The following is a 25,025-nucleotide window of genomic DNA, read 5'->3' on the forward strand; positions in this document are numbered from 1 at the left end:
CTTTTCTGTATGAATCTATTTCATTTAATGACGTGATATTGCTTTTTGTAATTCCGTTTTTATCTGCATAGACCTCTTTTGTTCGTTCTTTGTCGTTGAACGAGATTGCGTTAATTTACTATTTTTTGTTTTTGTTTTTAGGTAACTGTCTGTAAGATCTTCATCTCACAGTGAAGCTGATTTTTATGTACATGGCAGTTTTATGTCCATAGAATGTAGAATTATCATTTGCTCCACAGGCAGCAATGTGCCACTCATGAAGATACTCTTAAGTATTTACATGAACTAAAGTGGGTTCAGTTTTGGATATAAATTTATTTTTAATTTTGAATTGATGGTGGTCTGAAGGGCCTCCTCTTTTTGATTTTTCAACCAACATAGGATCTTTAACGTGTGAAATGTCCACACAGGACCTTTGAAATTTGTCATCCTTAACGGAGAAGACTAGGTGGTAGATCCTACCAACCTTAAAATCTTGGAGTGGGGAAAACATGAGAAGAAAAAACCCCCTGATATTGTCAGGGATTGAACTCTGGGCCTTGAAATTGATGGATAAACACAACAATACCTGTTGAGGGATTGAGCCTCCCCATCAGTTTATACTTTTTGAATTTTTGTTTTGATCATGGTACCTGGATCATGTGACTGCCTCATTAAATGTTTTGTTGCTTCCTCTTCAGTCACCTTCTAGGCAAATGGGACAATTTCTTATTTCATGTGTCTTTCTGTGTATTTGAAGACACTTAGGCTCACAGCTGGCAGAGATGGAGAAACTGATTGACAAAATGCTTCAGGCAGACCTCAGTAAATGTGTCACAATGGAGCTGAACAGGCCCGTCTGTGATACCATGATGCTGGCGGAGGAGGTAGGTTGTTCTCCTGGTAGTGTGTTGAGTGTTCAGTTAAATGTGTAAGTTGTTCTCCTAGGGCTTTGATGGGTCAATCAAATGTGTAAATTCTAGTGCGTCGAACATGTAAGTTTTATTTTAGTGTGTCGAATGTGTATGTTGATGAAAAGTACTCTCTGAGAAATTTATTGAAAAGAATGTAACATTTTTCTGAGCTTGTATCAATCTGTGCTAGGTGATTGGGTTTTCAAATGAGACTTCAGTGTACATTCTTAAATGTTGCTGGTACCAAAAAGATGTGAAAGAAAAACTTTCTTTTTAGAGGGAGAATACATTGTGCAGCTTCACACATAAGTAAGTTTTATTTTTGACTTACTCTCTGGTGAATATGAATCCAGTTACAAATGTGAAAACTGGCTCATCACAGATTTAGTTATTACTTTTTTCTCATACTAAGTAAAGTTCAGGTCGTCTTGTCTTTTTGTTTTTATTGTTTGTCTGTACAGAAAAATGTGTTCTTCTATTCAAGGGGTCTTTCTGTTTCTGGATATGTAGCGCTATGAATCTGATAATCATATTTAACATTTTTTATTTTTTTTTCTCAGGAGCGTCTTGTTTCCATATTATTTGGTATGCTCAGGCAGCATAAATTCAACTTTATTGATGTGTACAGAGAGGAAGCTTTTACAGCTTTGAAAGCCGTTGTCAAACAGGTATGGATTTATGCTATAGATGTATTATAATTTATTTTTATTGTTGCATAAATTATAGATTATTTAATTTTCCTGCTTTCTCTGTGTCTTCCTTTTGAGGAAATTTGTTGAGAATGACAAAGTTGGCCATGGTGAAATTGTTAAATGCCTATTGGGGAACACGATGTTGCCTGTGGAGATGTTTTGAAGACATTTTTGGTTGTAATTTTTTATTGTGTGTTTCCTCTTCTTTATTTGGCGCTTACATGACCAAATCCGAGTTGATTATGCCGTGAAACACCTACTCAGTCAATCATTATTCTGGTGGACTTATATAAATTTGCTTCTTTATCAATGTTTTTATGTTAAGGGACACTTGGTACAGCTGAAGTGAACATTTTTGTTTGGGCTCTAAATTAAGTATACTGGGCTTCCCAATAACCAATATGGGTCAAGAAACAGAAACACACTATCCCTATATGATTTCACTGGCAATTTTCTGAATTCTTCAGGTGCAAAGGGTTCGACAGACCAAAATTCGCGCAAATTCTGTACACGGATTCTGAAAAAGATTGAATTGATACAGCCTAGATATTTTAACACTGTGTTTCTGTAAATACAACCTACTACGCACTTTCATAAGTCTCATACTTTTCTTGTAACTGCCCTTTTAGTGTCGTACGATACTCAGACAAAAAACTGATCACAAATCAGAGTGATACTGTCAATCGTTTTTACACTGACAGAAAACTTATTACAATATCACAATAATCTTTTAGTACGTTGCAAACATATTATCTAGAAACAGTCATGCAAAGCGGGATTGAGCTGTGACATATACTTTCAGAAATATCTCTTCACAGGTGACCCACCCCCCCTAAGAAAATTATAGTTTGAGAAAACTGAAAAAAACCCAACAAATTCACACTGGTCTATTTCAACAAAATGTTCACAAACATGGCATATGTGAGCACTTTATAGATGTTTTAGACACTTGAAAATATTTCCAATCGATAAAGCAGATATTGCTCTACTAAAATAGTCCAAAATCGAAAAATCCAAAATCGACTTTTTTTGGCTGTCAGCCACTTCCGTAGTGTACCTTAAGCAAAAGTTTTAGTTTTTAAATAACAAACAACTGCACAAGGTTATTACTTAGTTGTCCTTTAAACTAGATATGACCACGATAAGCTTAAAGATGAGATATGAAAATTGTATGTCTGTCTCCAGGATGACATTGTTTTTAGTTGAAAATTGTTCTTATTGGATAATGGGCTCTTATTCTTTGTTTACCCTTTTGAATGATTTGTGGTGGATAATATTGTGTTTCTGTTCATCAGACTGTAGTGGAGGCTGTGGCTGTGGCTGATGATGTTGACACCGAAGGGAACGCGGGAAGGTAAGCTGTATACTGCTGGTGGTTCGTCTGTGTCTCGTATGATTTGCTGCAGTTACTTGCTCGTTGTTTCTATAAGCTTGTACTCCTAGATCGTGCACAATTTTTGCTGCTGCTCTGTACTGTCTATAAAAACTTTTGCCCAGCATGCGCGTCATTATGCCCACATGCGCGTCAAAGCAGGAGTCTCACTGTAGTCCTGCGTGCCACACTTTTCCTTCCTTGCCCTTCATTTGGCTCAAATTGAGTCAAATGGTACACTTTGTAGTGAACCAGAATACGTCAAGAGTGCACAATTTAGGACATTATGATACAATTCTGCGCTTCTGCCCCACTGTGGCAACTCGTTTTCATCATTATCATAAGGTCATCATTTACAAATGCTGCCTCCTCCTGTGGTTGAGTTTTTCGCATGGTTAAATCAAATTTTATGCAGAATGATAATAATCTGTCAGAGAGCCTGTTTGTGATTTTAAAATTGAATAATTTCATTTCTGTCTGCTTTAGCTTGATGTTGTTATGAGGCAGTATATAGTAGTATTGTGTTTATTATGTATAATTCATAGAGCTCAAACATTCTCAACTTTCTCTTTGGAAGGGAACTGAGTGCCCCCTAAGTAAATGCTGTTGGTTATGTAGACAAATTAGTTTAAATGATCACTTGCCATTAAGACTGAATTACATGCCTGGCTTTCATTGTTTTTTTTTTTTCTCCCCCATCATTTTCTCATTTAGTTTGGCCGACCAAATGAGATTACTCAATTACTCACAGTGGATGAACTTACTGGGCAATGTGTTCTCCAGCCTGATGGTGCTTTTGAACCGAGTGAAGGTAAACAGATAGCTTGTCTATAAATGAGTGAGGAAACTTGTGTGTCCCATGTCTATAAGTGACTGACGAAATCTATGTGTCATGTGTCTATAAGTGAGTGAGAAAATGTGTGTGTCGTGTGTCTTCTTCTTCTTCTTCTCGATCGCATCACACTTGAAGTCTGGTATCTGTCATTAATTGGGCTGTCCTGCTCAGTTCATCTGTCGGCCTGTATAGCTTCTCTTGCAGCGTCAGAGGGGTTGGCCACGTTTCCTGTCTCAGGGCCCTGTGTGTCTTGCAGTGCTGGAGGATGTGTTCAACAGTTTGGTCTGTCGTGTGTCTATGAACAAGGAAATGTGTGTGTCATGTGTCTATAAGCAAGTGAGGAAATGTGTGTGTCCTGTGTCTATAAGTAAGGAATGTGTGTGTCCTGTGTAAATAAGTGAGGAAATATGTGTATCCTGTGTCTATAAGTAAGGAATGTGTGTGTCCTGTGTCTATGAGTGAGTGAGGAAATGTGTGTGTCCTGTGTCTATGAGTAAGGAAATGTGTGTGTCCTGTGTCTATGAGTGAGTAAGGAAATGTGTGTGTCCTGTGTCTATGAGTGAGAAAATATGTCTTTAAATGAGTGAGGAAATGTGTCTGTCCTGTGTTATAAGTTAGTGGTTATTTGAAGAAGTGAATGTTGTATGTGTTTTGATGGGGTTTTTTTCTTTTTTCTTTTAAAATGTTAAGCTCCAGGGTTTTTGAGTTGTGGTTGGCCTGTTTGTCGGGGATGAAGGGACTATTAGCAGCATGCAAGTTCACTTTGCTGACCTACTGAGTGCTCCTATAAAATCGGAGCTTTCCGATATATTTTTTTGATCCCTTGAAGAACCCCATTCAGATTCGCATAAAATATCCCCCACACCAGGGCAGTGCTACTGACTGAAGTGTCTTTAGGCCATTCTCAAAGGGGGTATATTAACATGTTCTTATGCACAGTAGAAGTGTGAATGGACTGATTCATCAATGTCATGCTCATACTGTGCCTGAACTACATTCGAGGAACTGCTGCTTTTTCTTTCCTAATCCTTTCTATCGTCATTCTTCCTTTACTTCTTTTGTATGTTTGTTACTCTCTTGCGCCCTGCCATTTCCGGGGTGCCTTGATAGTTGAAGCAGACTGCGCTGTTGAAGCTAGAGAAGTGAGCACAGTAAGCCTGATTCCCTGTATGGACTTCTCTGTTGACATCCACTCCTTGGCGCTCATATGACTTTATGCAGTTGGGAGCGCCGTAAAAACTACTAAAACTAAACTAAAAAAGTATAAAATATGGCAGATTTCATGGTGAGGACCAACTGTGACAGGTTTTCCACTTTCCCAAATTTTTTCAGGATTTTGAACTTTATCAAAGGGTTACATATTTTATATAATTGGAAAGGTCTTTTGAAGAAGAATTTAAAAATGTTAGTGAAAAAAGCTGTTGTATCTTTTTTTCTTTGTATTCATGCATCACATAGCATTGGCATTCCATTATTTTCAATTTGAATTTGTTTAGATTTTAATGAATATCTTTGGAGTCTGAATGTTTATGATAAAAAGACCTCTTCATGGTCATTTCCTGCTTGATGTGTGAAATAGCATCTCATAGCCTGTGTTTCTTTTATTGACAGGCATTTTATGGCGTGGTTTCTGACATTGTTGGTATAGCTGCGGGGAGGACAAAGGCTCCCTCTGTGACCACGCCCACCTCCGAGGACGCCCCTGAGCTGAACGAACCGGAACATTTGCAAGTCTCTGTGTGAGTAGCGGGATGAGTGTGGGATGGAAAGATTTTGGGCCTTTCTACTGAACATAATATTTGTTGATAGTAAATCCTCTATGCCCGTGTCGACATGATTTTGAATCCATCTTGTCAAAGTGATTTTTATTGTCAGTAAATCTTTTACGCCTAGTTCAACATGTATAGATCATTTAAGAGATGGGCTATTTTTGACCATACATGCCAAGCCCAACCCTGAGTGGAAAGACAGGGATACTCTATAAAATATCTTTCCCAGTTGCTGCAATTTTTCCTAGAATATAAATTGGTTTACAGAAATAAGGTTTAAACAAACTGTTCTCCTTTGAAAAGTCTTAACAACAAATAACTGAAAAGAGTTACTGTGAATCAGTTTTGGCATACTCAGTGACTTTGGTTAATTTTAACTTAATATATATTTGGCCTACAAAATCTTGCCTAATATGTAAACTGGCAAATATTAAACCGACAAATTCTTTGCAGACAAACCTTTGACTAATGGGTGACTGACAAAATTATTTAATTAACAAATACCAGTGTAACAAACACATGACTTACTGATATCTTACTTACAAGTAGATTGATGAGCACTTGACAGAAAAGTATAATAATAAATAGCATTTGGTTAAAATATGTGACCAAAAAAAAATAAAGTGACAAACACTCCACCATGTTGACAGGAGTGAGGATGTGGATGTAATGGTTACAAGTGCAGAACACGACAAGGTCCAGGCCAGCCTCAAGGAGATGCTCAACTCAGTCTGTGATTATGCTCACGATAGATGTGTCAAGGTGATGACAGCACGTGCAAAGGTTAGTTTGAGGCGAGAAAAATCCAGAAAGTTTGTCATATTTCTAGACGTATTTGTCTGATGTTTAATGTTGTATTTTTTGTTGTGATTTTGCGAGATGTGTGTAATCATCCCTACTCCGTTTGTTTGGAATCAAATCTTCTAGGTGAAAGGGGAGCCATGTTAAGTTACTTGCACATGGTGGTTTCTGTGTCACAGCTCAGGTCTTTGTGAAGTGGAAATGACTGTCCTTGATCTCATTGCAACTCACACTCATAGAATATTATAATGGGAATAATGGGAATATATATGTATAGCACCTCTGCCCTAGGAGGCTGTAAGTGTTGTACAATGTCAAATTTGCATCATTTAGTTACGTGAGTTGATGTATTAGTGATAACTCATCTTTCCCCATGGCAGGATGGTTTCCTGGAACGTCTGTCCTCTGCGGAGTTTGTGGCACTGTCACGGGATATCGAGGCGTTTGTCTCGGACACGGAGCAAGTATGCGGCCGTAAGAGTATGTCCTTGAGGGGCATTCTACAAACTCAGGTGGGTAGCCCTTCTCAAAGGGACTATCGTGAAACTATCCCTTTACGAAATCTTGGTTTTATGTTTTAAAGTCTGAAAATTGTGGTTTTCGTTGCTTGTATATATTTGTCCAGCTTTTTGAGAAATAGAAACAACAAATTTTTTCTATTTTTGTTGTTGTGCAATATTAAAGAATGTCAAAATGTTTTTGACTCATTACTAAATTTAAATGGCTTTTTAAAAAACATAGATAAAGGTCACATGTTTATTTATTAAAAGTTGGGGTTAAAATAATGCATGCATAGTTTGCTTCAGGAAAAAAAATACTAAAATTTAGATTTTGAGATGAAAATGGTAGGCCTATATCAATTTTGTCCAATAATGAACATTCACAGAATAATCACTTTGACAAAAATTCAAAGAATTTTCAGCACAGAGAAATGTTATTTTTCTTACAAAAATGCTGATTTTATGGATTAAGACTACCTGCACTGGATAACATACAGATGTGAAGATGAAAAGTCCCCTCATGCCAGATTTGATTGAGTTTGTTTAGTTTTTACTGTTGCTTTTGTTTAATGACACCTCTGCTGAGGCTGATATTGTTGCATTGCAGAATATCACATTGTACTGATGACTGTTTGCATATTCTTTTTTCTGTTACAGGCTAACAAATTTGTTGCTCGATTCCATGAAGAAAGAAAAACAAAACTCAGGTAAAGTATTTAGCTGTCTGTATGACTGAAGAACTTAATGCTTCTCAAATTCAGAAAAGTTTGGTTTAAGATGACAAGAAATGTTTGCACTTCTCAGTGTGTAAGATTCCTTTGATAGGGGTATGGTGACATTAATTGATTAGGGAATGTTTGTTGAAAAACAGAAACTGATGTATTCACTTCTCCCCTTTCTTTTTAAATGATTACCTTATCGTACAATATGATTTTTAAAAAAATTCTCAACGTACGAAATAATATTTGGTTTATTTTTCCTTTTATATTATGCTTGTTTGATTATATCATCTGTGTATTTTTGAATGAGAATGATATGTGTTTTTTTTAACCTATTGTATTTCTTGCAGTTTGATTTTGGATAATGAACGCTGGAAGCAGGCGGATGTGCCAACGGAGTTCCAGGAACTAGTGAATCATATTGTGATTTCAGGTAACTGTGAATTTAACAAATAGCCTTCTTTATAGAAATATAGAGAGAAATCTGTCCATTAAGTCATAGGTTTGGAGGAAAAAATATGGTATGATGTTAAGAATTTTATAGACATAAAACAAGAAAGTGGAATTTTGTCTGTTTAGAGACCGATGAAAGCGTCAGAAATGTAAGCACTAAATCATAACAAAAAGAAATGTTTAGATAAGTAGCACCTAGCTGTGGTAGTTTACATTACTTCACTTAACTTTTTTCGACCTCTTTTAACTTCAGGTAACTCACAATGATCGTCTTATTTTTTTGTCTTCAGGAACTTTAACTCTGCCGGAGAAGAGATCAGAATCAGGTATGCACATCATGTTTTCCATTTTTGTTTATCACTGAAATTATTTTAGGGGATGTTTTAGATAAAAGAGCATGGGTTAAGTATGGAACCTAGTTGCTTTTTAATTTTTAAGCTGAGGGAAATTTGCAGGACAGTGCATAGACAAAGATTTTAACTCTGTAAGGATATAACAGACTCATATGTCCAATCAGCAACACAGCATCTAACCATCATACACAAGTCAGAAACAGATTTGTGTATTTTGTTTTTTTTAAAGTTTCAGATAAAGAAAACAATTGAAAAATCTCTACGAATGATGAAGCTGAGCTCTTTTTAAAGTGCCTCTTAATAACACGCCTTCAAGCACTGTGGCTTGACAAGAATGCATGTCCTCAATGTGTTAATAAGCCTCTGCTCCACAATGTGAAGTTTGAGAGGTTTGGCATGAAGTTGAGGACTGATGAGGAAAATTGTTAGGTACATTTTAAGTTACAAGGTGTTGTTGGTATTCTATTGTGAAATTGTTTAAACTCATCAAAAAGAAGCTGATGGTGCTGAGAGTGAATCTACAGAAACACCATGCAAAACTTGTCCTTGCAAAAAGAGTACAGAGTCCATAGAAACATATTTTAATACTACAGATCATGGGTCTCAATATTCCGGTATTAAGCGGATTTCCGCTACCGCCATTACCTCCGCTAATCCACGCCACCCAGTAATGCTCTACCACTTTCTGTACATAATCAAGATTGTAAATATTTAGTGACTCTTTTACTTGAAATTATCTTCCAAACCCTCAAACTGGTATGAAATAACCTTGCTTTGATAAATTGATGGTTTTTATTTCAGCATTCTAGGGTTAAACAGTATAATAGGAATGGGTGTCTTGTGAAAATGGTCTTCTGTCGCGATCACGTGGAAAGTTCCTCATTTTTAAAAATTCTGAGTTGAGACCCATATACTATAGATACTAATTGTTAATACCATTTAGGTTATTTCCATTTGTTGAGCTAATATTTCATTCTTCTGTTGTCTCTGTCTTTATTTTAATAGATTGAGCCTCAATATCAGGTGGGTTTTTTAATATTTAGAGTTAACATGGATTCAGATTGTTTGCGATATGAACTATCTTGCCTTATGTGGTATTGTCCTATAATATGTGTAACTAAAATGATACTTTAATGCCCCTATGTCCAGGAGAAAGCAAACCCACGGAGTGTCTTTGTGTTGGGGAAGAACAGTTTTCCGTTGTGGGGTGAGTGATTGCTCTTGCAGCTCCGAAGTGATGTGATGGTCAGTTTGGTATTCAATGAGAGTTTCTTTAAAGAAGATCAATGCTTTACTTGCCTGTGGTATCATCAAGTTTGTAATTTAAGCAAGTTTCATGAGTTTAGTCATGCTCACACACACTCACACACACACACACACACACACACACACACACACACACACACACACACACACACACACACACACATGCGCACACGCGCACACACACACACATATGCACACACATGTGCGCACACACACACACACATGCACACACATGTGCGCACAAACACACACACACACACACACATGCACACAAGCGCGCGCACACACACACACACACACACACACACACACACACACACACACACACACACACACACACACATATGCACACACACGTGCGCGCGCGCACACACACACACACACACACACACACACACACACACACATATGCGCACACGTGTACACACGTGTACACATGCGCGCGCGCGCACACACACACACACACACATCCTTACATTTTTCTGACGATGCTCTCTTGCCATAATACACGTACATTTTAAAATCCTTGGTCACTCATATATTCATACACATCATTAACTATAATTTCTGACCTTGCTCCTTCAGCTCACCTGTATTCTAATCTCATTCAGGCAGATCATGACATGACATGTTTTCCTGATCACATTCAGGTATATCCTCAAATATTTTACACCCAAGTTCCCACTCGTTGTTGCACTTTTTGTGATCAAACTTTGTATGTACTCTACGTGTCTTTGTCTCCTGTCTAGGACGGTGCTGATGCTGATCAAGATGATGGTGGAGTACTGCCAGTGTGTTGTAGACATTCCCTCTGCGACTCCTGACCTTCTCACTCGGCTTATTGACCTGCTCAAGGTGAGGATCTTGTTAACATTTCTAAGAGCACTCAACCCCCGGGGGCGGTGCCACTGACTGAAGTGTCTTTAGGCCATTCCCAAAGGGGGGACATTTCTCGTTCTAAAGCTCAGTAGAATTGTAAATGGGCTGATCCAACAGTCGTGCTCATAACTGTGCCTGAACTACAACAGGGAACTGCTGCTTTTTCTTTCCTAATCCTTACTATCGTCATTTTCCTCTACTTCTTTTGTATGTTAGTCACACTCTTGTGACCCGCTATTTCCAGGGTGCCTTGATAGTTGAAGCAGACTTTGTGCAGTTGAAGCTAGAGAGGTGAGCAGAGTAAGTCTGATTCCCTGTAAGGACTTCTCTGGTGACATCCACCCCTTGGCGCTCATATGACCCTATGCAGTTGCGAGCGCCGTAAAACCTCTACTAAAACTAAAACTAAGAGCACTCATGTAACTTTATGTAATTGCGAGGACTGTAACACTCTTACCAAACTACCAAAAACATTTCTGATGCCTTACAGCTTACAGCTGTACCGTGTGCTACACATTTCTGTACATATTTCTGTGTTTCTTTTAGTGCACTATTTTGTGCAATTATTGAATGCATTTCTGTACATTTGTTTTTATGTGCCTTTCAAATGACATTTTTTGTGCATATTCACTTTGCCTTCTGACCAGTTTTCTTTCATACTGAGATGTCTGCCAAAAGTTTTAATTTGAAAAAGAATTGAAAAACCCTCACATGTGGCCAGGCTAAGAAAAGACCCAATTTGATGTGTAGCAGGGCATTAATCTCAATCATAAAATGTGAATTAGAGAAGTCATAAGATGTGAATGAGAGAGGTTTATTTTTGTAATTCTTGTTCTGTTCTTTCATAAAATGTAAGTCAAATTTCCATTTCTTGGTCTACTCATTTATAAAATACTGATAAAAAGGTTTATTTTTACTTTTTGTTCTACCAAGATGTTCAATTCGAGGACTTGTCAGTTGCTGATTGGGGCTGGAGCAAGGCAGTTAGTGGGCCTGAAGACCATATCAACCCGAAATCTTGGTAGGTTTTAGAAGTCACATGTTCTCTGCCGTCGTAAGGGAAAACAACGCTGGTAGCGAGGCAAATTTTTCAGGAGAGGCAAAAACTGTTTTCATTTTATAACTCTTCTATTTTTCACTCTTTTAAGCTGTAATTCACCAGATATCTGATTGGGGTGTTCATAATGCTGTTTCTAAAGTTTGAATGGTTTAGGTTAAAAAGTAGCAAAGTTATTCGACATTCGTCGTTCTCCCTTACACTCTGCACCCGCAGGTGAGCCTTGGGATGTAAGTGAAAACGACGGATGGTACGGTTCGTCGTTCTCCCTTACACTCGTGAACGTTTATGGGCGTAGGCAATGGTCAGTTGTGATGCATTATTGACAGTAATTACTGTGTACTGGTTACTACAAATAAAAATAAGACGTATACAAAGTAGCTATTATACGAATAAAGTTACGTGTTTATTATATCTCAACTGTAACTCGGTAAACATCCTTCGTTTGCCTTCCTCGCTAGGTTAAATACTAGTCGGTGTACAAATCAGATGTGCTCACATTTTCAACAGCTTGATTTAAAACTGTCTCATTCAGAACAAAAGTTTGGTCTCCATGATATCTATTTATTTTATTCTCTTCAGAAGCGAGTTTTACTTTTATTTTCGCTAATTGCAAAATGTTCCCTGCACGACCAAAGGGATCAATAAAGTTACAATGTCAATAATACGATCAGATCATTGCAAAGTCAAACTTTCTCGAAAGAAATGTAACAATCTGACAAGACTATCACAAACGCTTTTGGGAGAGGTAATGTGACGCTTTGTATTTAATAAAGGATTCAGTTGATCGGATCGGAAAACATACCACAAAGTAGAGATCGACAAGGACAGTTTGAATCTGCAAGACATTATTATACTTGATCGTAACGTTCCATCAAGTCATAAAAAATCGTAAAGCAAGACTAAGTGTCGCCACTATACGTCTTCTTTTTTAGTTGGACAAAGAAATTTACTCTCATAACGCAGTGTCATTAAATGCTTGGTAATTCTATAAGGATGTCGACCAGTGACACGTGCTAGACAAATTGCGGCACTATAACCATCGTTGGGATTTGGGATGTCAAATGACTGGACAACAAACTAACATGACGTTAGTCTGTGAACATCTGGCGGACACTAATATGCAGTGCTAATAAATTTCTCCCTAAATACTTTTTGACCCTCCCATCCCCACCCCTTTCCCCCTATTCCCATCCGTTTTCCCCTCTCTCCCGCCTGCTCTTGTCAATTCACACCATCAGCATAGGCCTAAAACGTGAAAACAGACAGAATGACACACTAAGTGATACATTCTTATAAACCTGGTCGATGGTACTCCGGGGGAGGGGGTGGTGGTGTATTTGTTTGCTAAAAAAGCCTTGTATGTTTGTACTGATGCAACAGTGACCAACTGTCATTCGTCGCCCAAGCCAAATTTGCCCAACGGCAGAGACCAGGGGACAACGCCGAACGAGCAGTGATCCTTGACCGATCGACCATTCGTCGTTCTCCCTTACACTGAGCTCTGGCTCGGAGCTCGCCAGTGTGAGGGAAAACGACCAACTCTCAATTACGCAACAATGGATTATGATATGACAAAATTTTTTACACCATCAGATGCAGAATTAAATACTCTATAAAATATATAAAAATAAAAAAAATCGAACAATTTCGACCATTCGTCGTTTTCCCTTACGACGGCAGTTCTGTCACCATATTGCCCTAGATTTCAAACAATAAGATCTTGTACTTGTATATGAACAGAATGAAAAGTGCACTACATACCTGTGGAGTTTTTGTGTAAAAAGAAATAGATTTTCAGTTTACCTTCATAAAAAGAAATTTGATACAAAGACCAAAGTTACTAGTGAACACTTGATATTAAAAGAAAAAAATTACATGTGTGATACTGTTGGTCATTTTGTGAAGAAGTTGATTTATTTAGTTGTTATTTCAAAACCTTGTACGATTATTTTTAAAGACCAATACATTGTAATAATGATAGGAAAAGGACATTATTTTCATGAAGTGCAAATTTTATGTTTGCTTTGGTCCTGGGATTATCTGTATTTCTTTGACAAACGCTCATTTCTCTCCCAATTGTTGTGTGATTCCAGCTCTAGCGTCTCGGTGTCTACAACTGGTCGTTCATTTCATTCCCAAAGTCAAGGATCATTTCCAGCAGACGCTGCCAGGGAAGAGCTCCAACATGTTGAAAAACTTTGAGAAGATCACAAAGGTATCTTGGACTTTGTGCCTGTCTGTTGGAATTGACTCTTAGAAGAGAGACTTTTACTTGTCAAATTCAACCTGTATACTGAAAGAGAGGTTTTGTCAAATACTTTGAGAGCATCAGAAAGATAGCTGAGACTTTATGTTTTGTGTTTCTGCAAGTCTGTCCGAGTTCGCTCAAACAAGGGAGTCTTTTTTTTCTCGCCACAGTTTATACCAGTGCTCCCAAAATTTTTCATTTGTATTCGAATTGTGTGCCAGAAGTGTGTTTTTGTCAAATTCTGCTTGTGTGCCAGAAGAGACTGTTTAATGTCAAATTCAACTAATGTAGGCGTACCTTGTAGTTTCATGGGATTTGTACATTTATTGACATATGATTATATGGCTAAAGTAAGAACTTTAAAAAATTGTGGATCAGGGCTGCAAGTCAGGTGTGTGACAGTTTTATATCTTAACCCTTAGAGTGCTGGTGGTCGTGACGGCCCGAACTTCCGTTAAGTGCTGATCGCGACCGCCGGTCGCGATAGACATTGGCATAGTATAACGCGATATACGAAAAGAACGAAGTACTAATTTTTATACTGCTGGCTGGTAGACTACGCAGAATTGATTTCGGTCGCTATTTTTCTTGTCGCGGGTTTCGATCGAGGCGCGAGGAGTTTTTTGTTTCACTTTGAAGTCGAGTGACAGTGAAGTCTGAAAATTCGCGATTGCGACCCGTGACAAACATGAAAATACTGTCGCATCAGATTCAGATGAAGATGTTCCGTGTATTTTCCTTGAATCGGAAGATGATTTCGAGGGTTTTGATGCTAGAGCTAACACTGTGGAATATAACGTAGGCCTACGATGCATCTAGACTCTGGTCTAGATCTAGAGATCTAATGAACCGGCAGTTTTTATTCAGTCATCTCCAACACCACTACTACAATAATAACTTCACAAAATACTTTTTGCTTCACATATTCTTAAAGAACTTTCAATATTATAAAACTTTTATTCTTACCTTTATTAGAAATTTTGACAAATAAAAAAGTTATTAGCCAAAAAAAAGTGTATGTGCAAACATGGCGTTTTTCCAAAATAAATTCAGCACAGAGGGAAAATATAAGGGGAAAGAAGTCAGCGCTCTAAGGGTTAACAATCTCTCTGTTTTTTCTGTATGTCTTAATGTGCATACCAGACACTCAGCAATAGATGCTACCCTACCCCTCTGATAGTGATGATATACATCTCTCTGTTCTCTCCTCCAATGTTGCCTCAATTATGTCTTACTCCTGTTTCATAGGTTTTTACCTTCTTGGCATAACTTTTGTTTCACTGCCTGCCGTAGGTGGTTGGTAGGTGCTCAGGTGTGGTTTGTTCCTCCTTGCTTATCGAACATATATGTGAGGCATCATGGTGAAGTCAGCAGACCTGCCACTCATCCCGATTTAATCAGGATATCCCGATTTTTTTGCTCCAAATCTCAAGCATCCCGATTTTTCACGATATCAATCGCCAGTATCCTGACTTTTTGTCATTGAGTCTGTTGCGTCCGATTCTTAGGAAAAAAAAAAGTTCGCAATCTCTTTTGCTTGGAAGCACTGATTGGACTTTTTATCGGCAGGAACTTGGACGCTATTTTCTAAAGCATCTATGCCGAATCTAGTAGTTGACTCGCACACGTTATTTCAACTAAAATCGGTGTAATTTAAATTTTGAATTCAGACTTTGTTACTCTCAAGATCTACTTTTGCTTTTATAACCCAGAATTCTCCTATGGTGTCCTGATTACTGTAACAATTATGACATGGGCCTAAGAATAATCTGTTGGTTGTTCTGCCGTTGCTTTAAAAGCAAACTTGGTCGGAGTGCTGGTTAGTTGGGTCCATCATCAAGACCTGTCAGTTAAACTTTCAAACGCTCATTCGCATCACGTGACCTGACTTCGTACATGTGAGTAGTGCGTGTGTCGGGAACCATTGGTTGTCGAGATCAACAAAATTCATTCACACCCGTCGCATTGGTCGAGGTGTTTTTCGGGACCTAACCAGTATGGATGACCGGGGGGAGTTATTTTTTTTCACTTGGGCTTAAAGTGCGTGCCGTGATACAGGTACTAATTGAAGGGAAAGGAAAAAGAAAAAATAAATAAATGAACAAAACCTTGGCATGATCTTTTTTCGCGCGGGGGGGGGGGTGCACCTTGAGTGTATATGAGATGGAAGTCAAACGTTGTTACTATATGAAAATGCGGGCCTAATTGCATGGATGATTAGAGTTATGTGCCAGCTATTTTCAAGACTACAAGAGTTTCAGCATTACTGCAACCTGCGCTCCCCCAGTCTATTCAACTCTTGACTCGAGAACATATACATATATGCTGTCTTTCAGTTTTCTCTCTATTAAGAGGCCCAAACGTGAAGTTATTATTCCTGCAAAAGTTTTGTCTTGCATACTTGCCTCATAAAAGGGAACCTTGTGTTTGCAAGTGTCGTTATACTCTTATTAAAACTAACCACTGTCTATTGTTTCACAGGACTATGATGACCATATAGAGGAAATCAACCACAAATTGGTCAGTATCTCAGAGAACATGGCTGAGGCTCAGCTTTCCAAAGTGAGTATTGGAGATTTTCCAAAGAAATTTCTTCTTTTCCAAGTGCCAGACTTGAGACACTTTGGCATTCAAGGATGACGACTCATTTCTTTTCTTGGATGCTCTCATAAAAGTGATATCACCCTAGTCTTTTTCTCTTTCTGTTCTGTTCTATGAAATATTATTATCTGATACTTGCGTCATTGATTGTCTCTATGGTTATGATGCTGGGCTCACAATTGTATGGACATGGGTTTGAATTCTGGTCTGGACTCATCTCTGTCTTTGGGAAAGACACTACACTTATTTTTTCCTAATTTCACGCTGGGGGGAATTGGTGTGCAGCTGAGATGGTGAAAGATCTCGTCAGTGTTATTGTTTAAGGGCTTGTAAAATGGCAGCTTGCACTGAATGCTTCTCAGGAAATTAGTAAATGTTTCAAAACGTCATAGGAGGAATAGGTAAATAAAAATGCAGCTAACTTGGATAAGTTCTGTCGGAGAGGTACATGTTAGTATAGTGTTGAAATGGGGATTAAAGCTATACATTTGTCAATTTTTTAAAAACTCTCTGTGATTGGACAGTGCAGGTAGTTGGATGGTGCCACGAGTAGTTTTGTTTCTTTTCTTTTCCCTCTGTTTCTGTCTGTCTGTCTATCTGTCTGTCTTTCTTTTCCCCTGCTCTAAATAAACATGAATGTGTTGATGTGCTTCACCTAACTCAATGTCAACGTAAGACGAGAATTTAGTCTTGTCTTGTCTTGTCGTATCTTATTTTGTTTTATGGGATTATGTCTTATATTGTGGGTGGTTGGCGGGTGCTCTGGTGTGGTTTGCTTCTTCTTCCTATCAAACATCTATCGTCCGTATCTCCCCTTCTTCTTTTTTATGTCTGTTACTCTCTTGTAACACTTCTAATCTTCTGGTGCTCATATGACCAAATGCAGTTGCGAGTGCCGTAAAACCTCTACAAAAAGTAAAACTAAATGTCTTTAAATTACATTATTGCACCTTAACCGGCAGTAATGGTAAGGCGATTCCCTGTCGCATGCAGAAGACAGGAGTTGAATTCCTATGTGAGGAGAATCTTCATCGAGTATTTCTGTCTTTCCTGTGGGAATTTGAATTCCCTTCAGCTCGCATTGACCAGGACAGGCAGACATGGTTAGAGCCTGCCTCCCAAAAGATGTAAAGTGGGTTGATAGGGGGTGTAAAACATCCACTTTTACTGTTGCAATCTGGTCTTTCCCCAGTATGAAGTGAAAGCCCCGATGCCATCCCAGTGTTTCCGCTCTATCTGCAAGCAGATGGCCAAGCTTCATGAGGCGCTGGTGGGCATCTTGCCCCTGCCTCAGATCAGGGTATGTCCTGTAGGTGTTTGACTTAAGAGGAAATTGGTCAGTTTTACCTGATCTGGGTATATCCTGTTGGTGTTCAACCCAAGAGACAATTGGTTAATTTTACCTGATCGGGGTATATCCTGTCAGATTTGACTAAAGAAACAGCTGGTTGGTTCTGTAAATATCTTTTCTTTGAAGGGAAGTGCTGATTTGTCGAATGAAATCCGGAAATCCAGATTTCTGAAATTGCCTGGATTTTAATAATAATAATAATAATAATGAAGATCATTTCTATAGCGCCCACTCCCATGTAAACACAGCTCTAGGCGCTTTACATAAATGCATGTAAGAAAAATATTCATGCACGCGACACACACACACACACTCACACACACACACTCATATACACACAAACACACACACATATACATATACACACACACAAACACACACATACACACTCACGAACACATAACACGCACACATGTATGCCAAAACACACACAAACACACACACACACACACACACACACACACACACACACACACACACACACACACACACACACATCTACTTGCTTATCACACGCACACGATTACACATCGTCACGAAATGAGAATAAAATAATATATACACTGCAATTCACAAAATACATAAATGGATACATAGACATTTACATAACATTGTACTGAACATGAATCTACTGACTTAAAAAGGATGTAATTAAATGTGTCTTTAAAGATTTTTTAAATTTAGACTCAGATGTTGTATGTCTCAAGGGTTGGGGAAGAGAGTTCCAAACTGACGGAGCAAGGTGGGCGAACGATCTTTCGGCTAATTTTTTACCGCCTGATTTGCACAAATATTTATATAAAGACTGCCTTGATTCAAGCTGTATTGCACAAATATGATCTGTAAATTTTGAATCTTTGTACGCCCATTTCCACGTGTCCATTCAGTTCAGGATTTTTTTAAAATTGCCAGTGAGTACTCACTGCTCTGCTACTTTTACCTATTGGAAACTTGTTGTGAGCTGTAAGCACAGCCGAAAACTCTCAAACTGAAAGTGTTTGGGTGGTTGGCGGGTGCTCTGGTGTGGTTTGCTTCTTCTTTCCTATCAAACAACTATCATCCTTTTCTCTCCTTCTTCTTTTTTATGTTTGTTACTCTCTTGTAACACCTCTAATCTTCTGGCGCTCATATGACTTGATGCAGTTGCGAACGCCGTAAAACCTCTACTAAAACTAAAAACTAAACTGAAGGTGGGATATATTGATTTTTCAAGTTGAGTTTGTATCTTTGTGTCTTCACCAGTTGTTTTGATTGATAGGAGGTAATGCTTGCCAAAGATATTGGAAATATTTTTGACTGATGCTGGGGAAGTTAAATTTTTATTGAAATGAGAAGTATGTCTTTCTGCTGGTGTAGGAAGTCACACTCTGGGTACATGTGGGAAGCAAGTAGACCACAAGTAAGTGAGATACAGTTAAACCTGGTTTTACGACTACCTGTCCAAGACAATCACTTGCAACCCCTGCCAATTGCTCCCCCTTGCAGTAAAAAAAGTATTACAATGACACCGTTCAAAAAGTCCATCCATCTTATACAACCACTTTTCTCCTCGACAATGGGTGGTCATCTTGGACAGTTTTGACTGTATTTGCCTCATTATATTGATTTATGATGATAATATCCTGACTTCCCCAGCTCTTGTTTGAGAGAATGAATGAGTCTTTCATGCGTATCCTGGGCCGGCGTCTGGTGGTGTTGGGCGTCTCCCACGACGGAGGACCTCAGTGTGGGTAAGTCAAGGGACTCTCAGGCTGTTCCCAACTCCCTGGTCTTTCTCTGACATTGATAAAGTGGTGGACTTTGACCAACTTTTATTACGTTATATATTTGTGAGGCATCCTGGTGAAATCAGGCGCTTGTCAAATGAAATCAAAGAAATCAGCTTTTTTTTTGGGCCGATGGGCAATTATTTTTTTCATTTTCTTTTTTTTTTGGCTCAACACTTTTTACGTCCTTTTAAAAACAAATTTTTGTGTGGATTTTACTGAAAAATATTGATTAAAGGAATTTTAAAAAAAGTAAATTTTCAGTTTCCAAGGACTCTCATGCTATGGGAGTTGCCAAACTTTGGCAGCCATTTTCTCTCTAATTTTACCTCTATGAAACCAGGCGTCCCTGACCTTCTTCTATCGCAAATATTTTGACTTCTATTCTACATAGGTGGATTTTTTTTTACTAAATTGAAGGCAAATGAATAGGCTTTAAGATGATACCCATAACCCTATATGCCCAAAAATTGACGAGCGCCTGATTCCTCCACGTCTTGACACATTTGATCATTTCAGAATTGAAAGTCTTTTTCATATATAAATTTTTCCTTTGTTGGGTGCAGAGGAAAGACACTCAAGCAGTGCTCACCCTTTGAGAATGGCTAAGATCTACAAATGGAATTAACATTAAACAGGAAAGAAGCAAATATTGTATTGTCATGGAGTGGCAGATCTGAATCAACAAAGACACCCGCGATGTCAGTTTGCCACTCATTTTCTCTGCTCAGATGTTCTCAAAGAAAACCTTTGATGTCCCAGTCTTCAGTCTTTCTCCGTTGTCCTTCTGTTCAAGTTCTCTAAGTTGCTCATGGTGTACCAATGCCTCTTTTTGGCCTTCTAGTTTTCCAGTGAGAGAAAAGCCTTTTTGTCTATTTGAGTGTTCCTGAAACTGCATTTTCCCCCCTGTTCTTACCAGTGTATATATGTCATTATGTGGAGAGTTATGTAGTATATTATTGTTCTGCGAAACGAGTGCTGAGGCGTCTTTAAATAGTTGCTGTCATTTGTATGGGCAACTCCCATCTTTTTTTATTCACCATGTATGGCAAAGGGACACTGTAATTTCTTTGTAATATGCCAGGCGTGTTGACAAAATGAGTTACATCTCACAACCTGTGACTGGAGGTATGGTATGAAAATTGACTTACTGGTCAAAGAAAAAGATTTTCAACTGATGCCATTTTCTTCTAGTTTAACATGTCTTTTTTATAATTTCATACCAATAAATTGTAAAAGTTCTACCTAGGAAGAGGGCTAAACTCTAAGAGGAAACTCAATTGATCAGCACACCTCAAGTATTTTTCTTGTTCTTACATTGACAAATTGTGTTTCCCCAGACTTGTGATCTCCGACCTCGTGTTCTACTCAGGGAGTTTTAACACGCTCAAAGGCCTGGACGGTCTGGTGCAGAACACCAAGGCCGTGTGGGACATCAGGTGACGGACGGCCCCACTCGGTCAGCTGTCACTCCCGTGCATCAGCTTTCCCAGTCCTGCTGCTTCTGTGGCTGCCTCTAGTCCCGTTTGGCGAGTGAAGGAAACAACTTGTGACTGTGATAACGTTGCTGTGGGGGCGGGGGGCGGAGGAGGCAGCTGTCTCACTGTATCTCGGAGTGGTGGAATCATGACACTGGTAGCTCGCAGCCACTCAAAGTGGGGTGTTTCCTGAAGTTTGGGACTTCATTGTAGTCCCAGAAAGTCAAATGTGATGTGTCCACTTTTGGGTTGTGTCAAATATTTTAGAATATATAAGAAGGAATACTCCATTACTGCTTTACTGTCAAGCACCGAGTATTATTGCTGGTCAAAGCAAACCAGCCAAGTCCATGCAAGCTTACCCTTCAAGTCTCGCTAACAAATAGTGAATTCACCATAGTACCCTGGAAAATGTCTGAGAACAGGCAAAGTGAGCCAGTAAATGCCATAAATCTATACCTTGTTAGAAAGCACAGTGTAAAAAAGAAATAGAGCTTATTTGTGAAGGAGTTGAAATGTTTGGCGGTATAAAAAAACTGGGATAAATGAGTTACAACAGCATCTCAAATTGTGGCCGATTTATTCAGCTTCTACATCACAGAATGAAACCTAAGGTTGATTTACTTGGCCGTTGACACTTGAATAGATGGTTACATTTTCCAGGTAAATCCAGAAATCGGGATCTTGTACATGTGCTTTAGGGATCAGAAGTGTTTTCTTCTTTAGCTTGATATTCATACCTCTCTTAGGAAATCAGATGCAGGAAGCAAAGTGTTTAAAAAAAGAAAATAGGAAATTTCAGACTTCACTGGTTTGCCCCCTGACAACTTTGATATGTGTGCCTAGCAGAAAAAGTCTGTAACTGTCAACCAATGTATCTAAATTTATGCGATTAAGTACTCTTGTCAGTAACTGAAGGTTTCAGTATTGTAGGTACTTTGGTTATACACATGTTGTATTTTGTGATGCTCTCCTGTTCCCTGAAATCCGGCTGTGTCAGCTGTTGACTGTTTGGGTTTTTTTTTCCTCATTGTAAAGAGGTGAGATACAATAAGATAGCTTTTATTAATTCTCTTTCAGAGGAAAGTGAAAATATCCTGAGAAATGGAAATATGAGCATATATAATATAAAACACACACACACACACACACACACACACACACACACACACACACACACACACACACACACACACACATGCACACACACACACAAATAATGAAAGGGAAAATAGAATCTGATTCTTTAAAATCCAGGTTTTGGGTACAACTCTGGACCAATTGTGACTTGTTTGTGGTTCTGACTGTGTGTGTGAGACATGTTTCTGTGACCAGTGTCTTCTCAATGGAACTGTTTTAGGAACCCTGAGATATCACCTATGTCAGTGGCACTTACATGATCTAAGAGTGTTTGATAGTGCTGTAAATTCTTGATTCTGTTGCCCTGTGATCCTGGAGTTTTGTTTCAGTCACTGGCTGTGCGCTGAGGTCTGCACAAGGGGATGGAAATTTGGATTTCGCTTTTCTGTGTCTGATGCTGTAGGTAAACTTCGGTGTAAGCGATGTCGGTATGTCTACTCCATTCTCAACCGGTCTGTAGATGCGTTGTGTTCTTTTTCATCCGTCTTTGCCAAGTGGAACCTGAGCGTAAGCTTTCATGGGCACACTGACATAACTGAACTGGTCCCAAATTTTTACAGATTTAGTTGGGACAAAACTTTATATGCACAAAGCATTTACATCTTTGCATTTTTAGTTCCAAATACTGTAGCATGTTTTTCAATTATCCACTGTTGACTTTTATTGACCAGCGCTTTTCACCATCTTACATTGTTGTGTCCTAGTTGAATATTTGTACATTTTTCTGTCAACTCCTACCTTTTAGTGGAATGATTGTGTCTTGTAACTAGACGTTTTGGTCCTGGGTGAGTTAAACACAAACCTGAATGCTACATTTGGAGGGATGGAATCCGAATAAGAAATTATGAAGGAAAAAAGCCTGGGCTATAGAAGTTTTATTTTTTGAGTGATACCTCGAGATAAAAGCGTCTTTATTCAGCGATTACCGTTTATGGCTTGTCATAATGGCTGTGACCCCCGACTTCACAATACCATTGCATACACAAGGGGACCTGTCTTTTGAGGAAAAACGTTGTCTCCCATGTCCCAGGCGCTGGTTCTCTTATAACTTGTAAACTTGAAGTGTTTCTTGTGCGTGCCAGAGGTTGTCTGTCAGGAATGAAGTCATTGATGTGGTCAACTGGAACCACTGCTGTGTCCATGATGGTCATTTTTCATTTATTTATTAGTTTTGTGGGTATTGCCTCCCACATAGATATGTCTCAGTGCCATTAAATATGCGCCGCTCGTTAATGAAAAGAGTTCGATCTAGTGCACAAAGTAGTAAGACGAGACTTGTGGTCAATTATTTTTATTTTATTGATACGAGTTAAAGACAACAATTGCTTAGCTTGACTTTTTTTTTAGCTTTTAGAACGTGTCCTTGTGATGACTAAATAAGAAAAAGCAAGATTTGTACGTATGCTTTTCTGAGAACAATCGTTTAGCTTCAAATTTCAGGAGAAATTATGTGCAATAGCGACCGACGCAGAAATATTGTGTTTGATTTTCTCCCACCTTTAAGAGAAATGCTTTATGTAAATTTGTGTATACACAGATTTGTGCACTCTGCTGCTGTATTTGCACTGTTGAACTGTATGAAGTTGTTTGTTTTTTGGTGGTTGGAAGATGTCCCTGGCAAGCTCTTGTTTGTTGGCTTCTCTCTGTGATTTCCCAAGTGACCATTGTGCTGATGTTCTCCTCTTTCAGTTACCTCTTACCTTGTTTTTCTCTCTCTGGTGTGGTGGTTGGGTGATTCACTGCAGCATGCAGAATGACCTGACTTCTGTTTCCATGTAGGGATAGTTTGTATTGAGTATGTGGGTCTTTCTGCTGAGACAATGTAGCCCTCTCATCCCATTTTGCCCTGAAAGGTATGGTAGAACTTAGAAGCTGGCCTCCTTAATGATGTAAATTGTGTCGATAAGGGCGTAAAAACTCTATGTTGAACATAATTTTCATAAAGATTTATTGAACATTGATATCTAGTCGAACACAATTCGGTTGATGAAGCTTTCCTCAAGAGTTTCTCTTGCGGGTGGTTTGAGGGTGCCACTGGTAGGTCCTACTTTTCTATTTTCCCTCAGCTGTTTCTGCCTGTCTGTCTTACTGTTTCTCACCATTAAATGACCATTATGTTGATTTGCTTCTCTTTAAACCAACAAACAACCAGTTTCTCGTGAAGAAGGTAACTATGTGTGTAGTGTTAATGGTTTTGTCACATTTGTGACATGCTGAATGATTGAATTACTGGTGAAATGCTTCTGGATAAATAAATAGCTATAGATTTGGAAATTTTGAGTCATGAAAAGTGGATGTATTTGTTATGTGGGTGGGTAGGTGGTGGCCACATGTTGTGGTCAGTTGAACCTGCTGAACCTGGAGTCTTGCAAGGAAATGCAGCTTTAAGAAAAGACATGTTGCCACAGTCTCCCGTGGTTTTGGTGGGTGGTTTTTAAAAAAATAATTTCTGTTGATTTTGATTGAGCAGTTATCAATCAGGTTGTGGCATAGTTCATCAAGTTTTTGTCTGTCAGGAGATACTATCTTGCCTTTTCACCTTGGGCAAGGGTCACCATACTGTCCAGCAAGCCAGTTTGGCCAGTGGAGTCGGTTCCTGTGGCTCGCTGCCATGCCATCATACTTGGAAAAAAAATTCTTGGAGGACAATGTTTGTAACATGCTCCTGATTTAGTGACAGAAATAATTTAATATTTCAATGAACTCTTGTGCAAAGTAAACAGGCTTTTACTTTTAAAAACTTTTAATTTTGTGGGTGTGTATTTTATATTTTGTATATATATCTTGGTCAGTTGGTTGTCTACATTTTTTATGTATTTGTGTAAAGTATTGGACAAAATAGTTATCCT

At 38.6% G+C, this 25,025-nt stretch overlaps 1 protein-coding gene across 2 annotated transcripts in view; it reads left to right on the forward strand.

Moving 5' to 3' along the window:
* Positions 1 to 21,820, forward strand: part of LOC101861147 (vacuolar protein sorting-associated protein 54) — a 37,024-nt gene extending 15,204 nt beyond the window's left edge. For both annotated transcript variants that reach the window (XM_005105375.3, XM_005105376.3), the window contains exons 10-27: positions 740 to 866; positions 1,454 to 1,561; positions 2,881 to 2,939; positions 3,672 to 3,768; positions 5,404 to 5,531; positions 6,212 to 6,344; positions 6,743 to 6,874; positions 7,520 to 7,569; positions 7,932 to 8,014; positions 8,325 to 8,360; positions 9,537 to 9,594; positions 10,403 to 10,508; positions 11,466 to 11,553; positions 13,686 to 13,807; positions 16,322 to 16,402; positions 17,634 to 17,741; positions 19,428 to 19,522; positions 20,899 to 21,820. In XM_005105375.3, coding sequence (XP_005105432.1) covers positions 740 to 866; positions 1,454 to 1,561; positions 2,881 to 2,939; positions 3,672 to 3,768; positions 5,404 to 5,531; positions 6,212 to 6,344; positions 6,743 to 6,874; positions 7,520 to 7,569; positions 7,932 to 8,014; positions 8,325 to 8,360; positions 9,537 to 9,594; positions 10,403 to 10,508; positions 11,466 to 11,553; positions 13,686 to 13,807; positions 16,322 to 16,402; positions 17,634 to 17,741; positions 19,428 to 19,522; positions 20,899 to 21,001 — 1,714 coding nt within the window. In that variant the 3' untranslated portion in view covers positions 21,002 to 21,820. The remainder of the gene's footprint in view (positions 1 to 739; positions 867 to 1,453; positions 1,562 to 2,880; positions 2,940 to 3,671; positions 3,769 to 5,403; positions 5,532 to 6,211; positions 6,345 to 6,742; positions 6,875 to 7,519; positions 7,570 to 7,931; positions 8,015 to 8,324; positions 8,361 to 9,536; positions 9,595 to 10,402; positions 10,509 to 11,465; positions 11,554 to 13,685; positions 13,808 to 16,321; positions 16,403 to 17,633; positions 17,742 to 19,427; positions 19,523 to 20,898) is intronic.
* The last annotated feature ends 3,205 nt before the right edge of the window (positions 21,821 to 25,025 follow it).

The sequence above is a fragment of the Aplysia californica genome, unplaced genomic scaffold, assembly GCF_000002075.1.
Source record: "Aplysia californica isolate F4 #8 unplaced genomic scaffold, AplCal3.0 scaffold00468, whole genome shotgun sequence".
NCBI classification, from domain to species: domain Eukaryota; kingdom Metazoa; phylum Mollusca; class Gastropoda; order Aplysiida; family Aplysiidae; genus Aplysia; species Aplysia californica.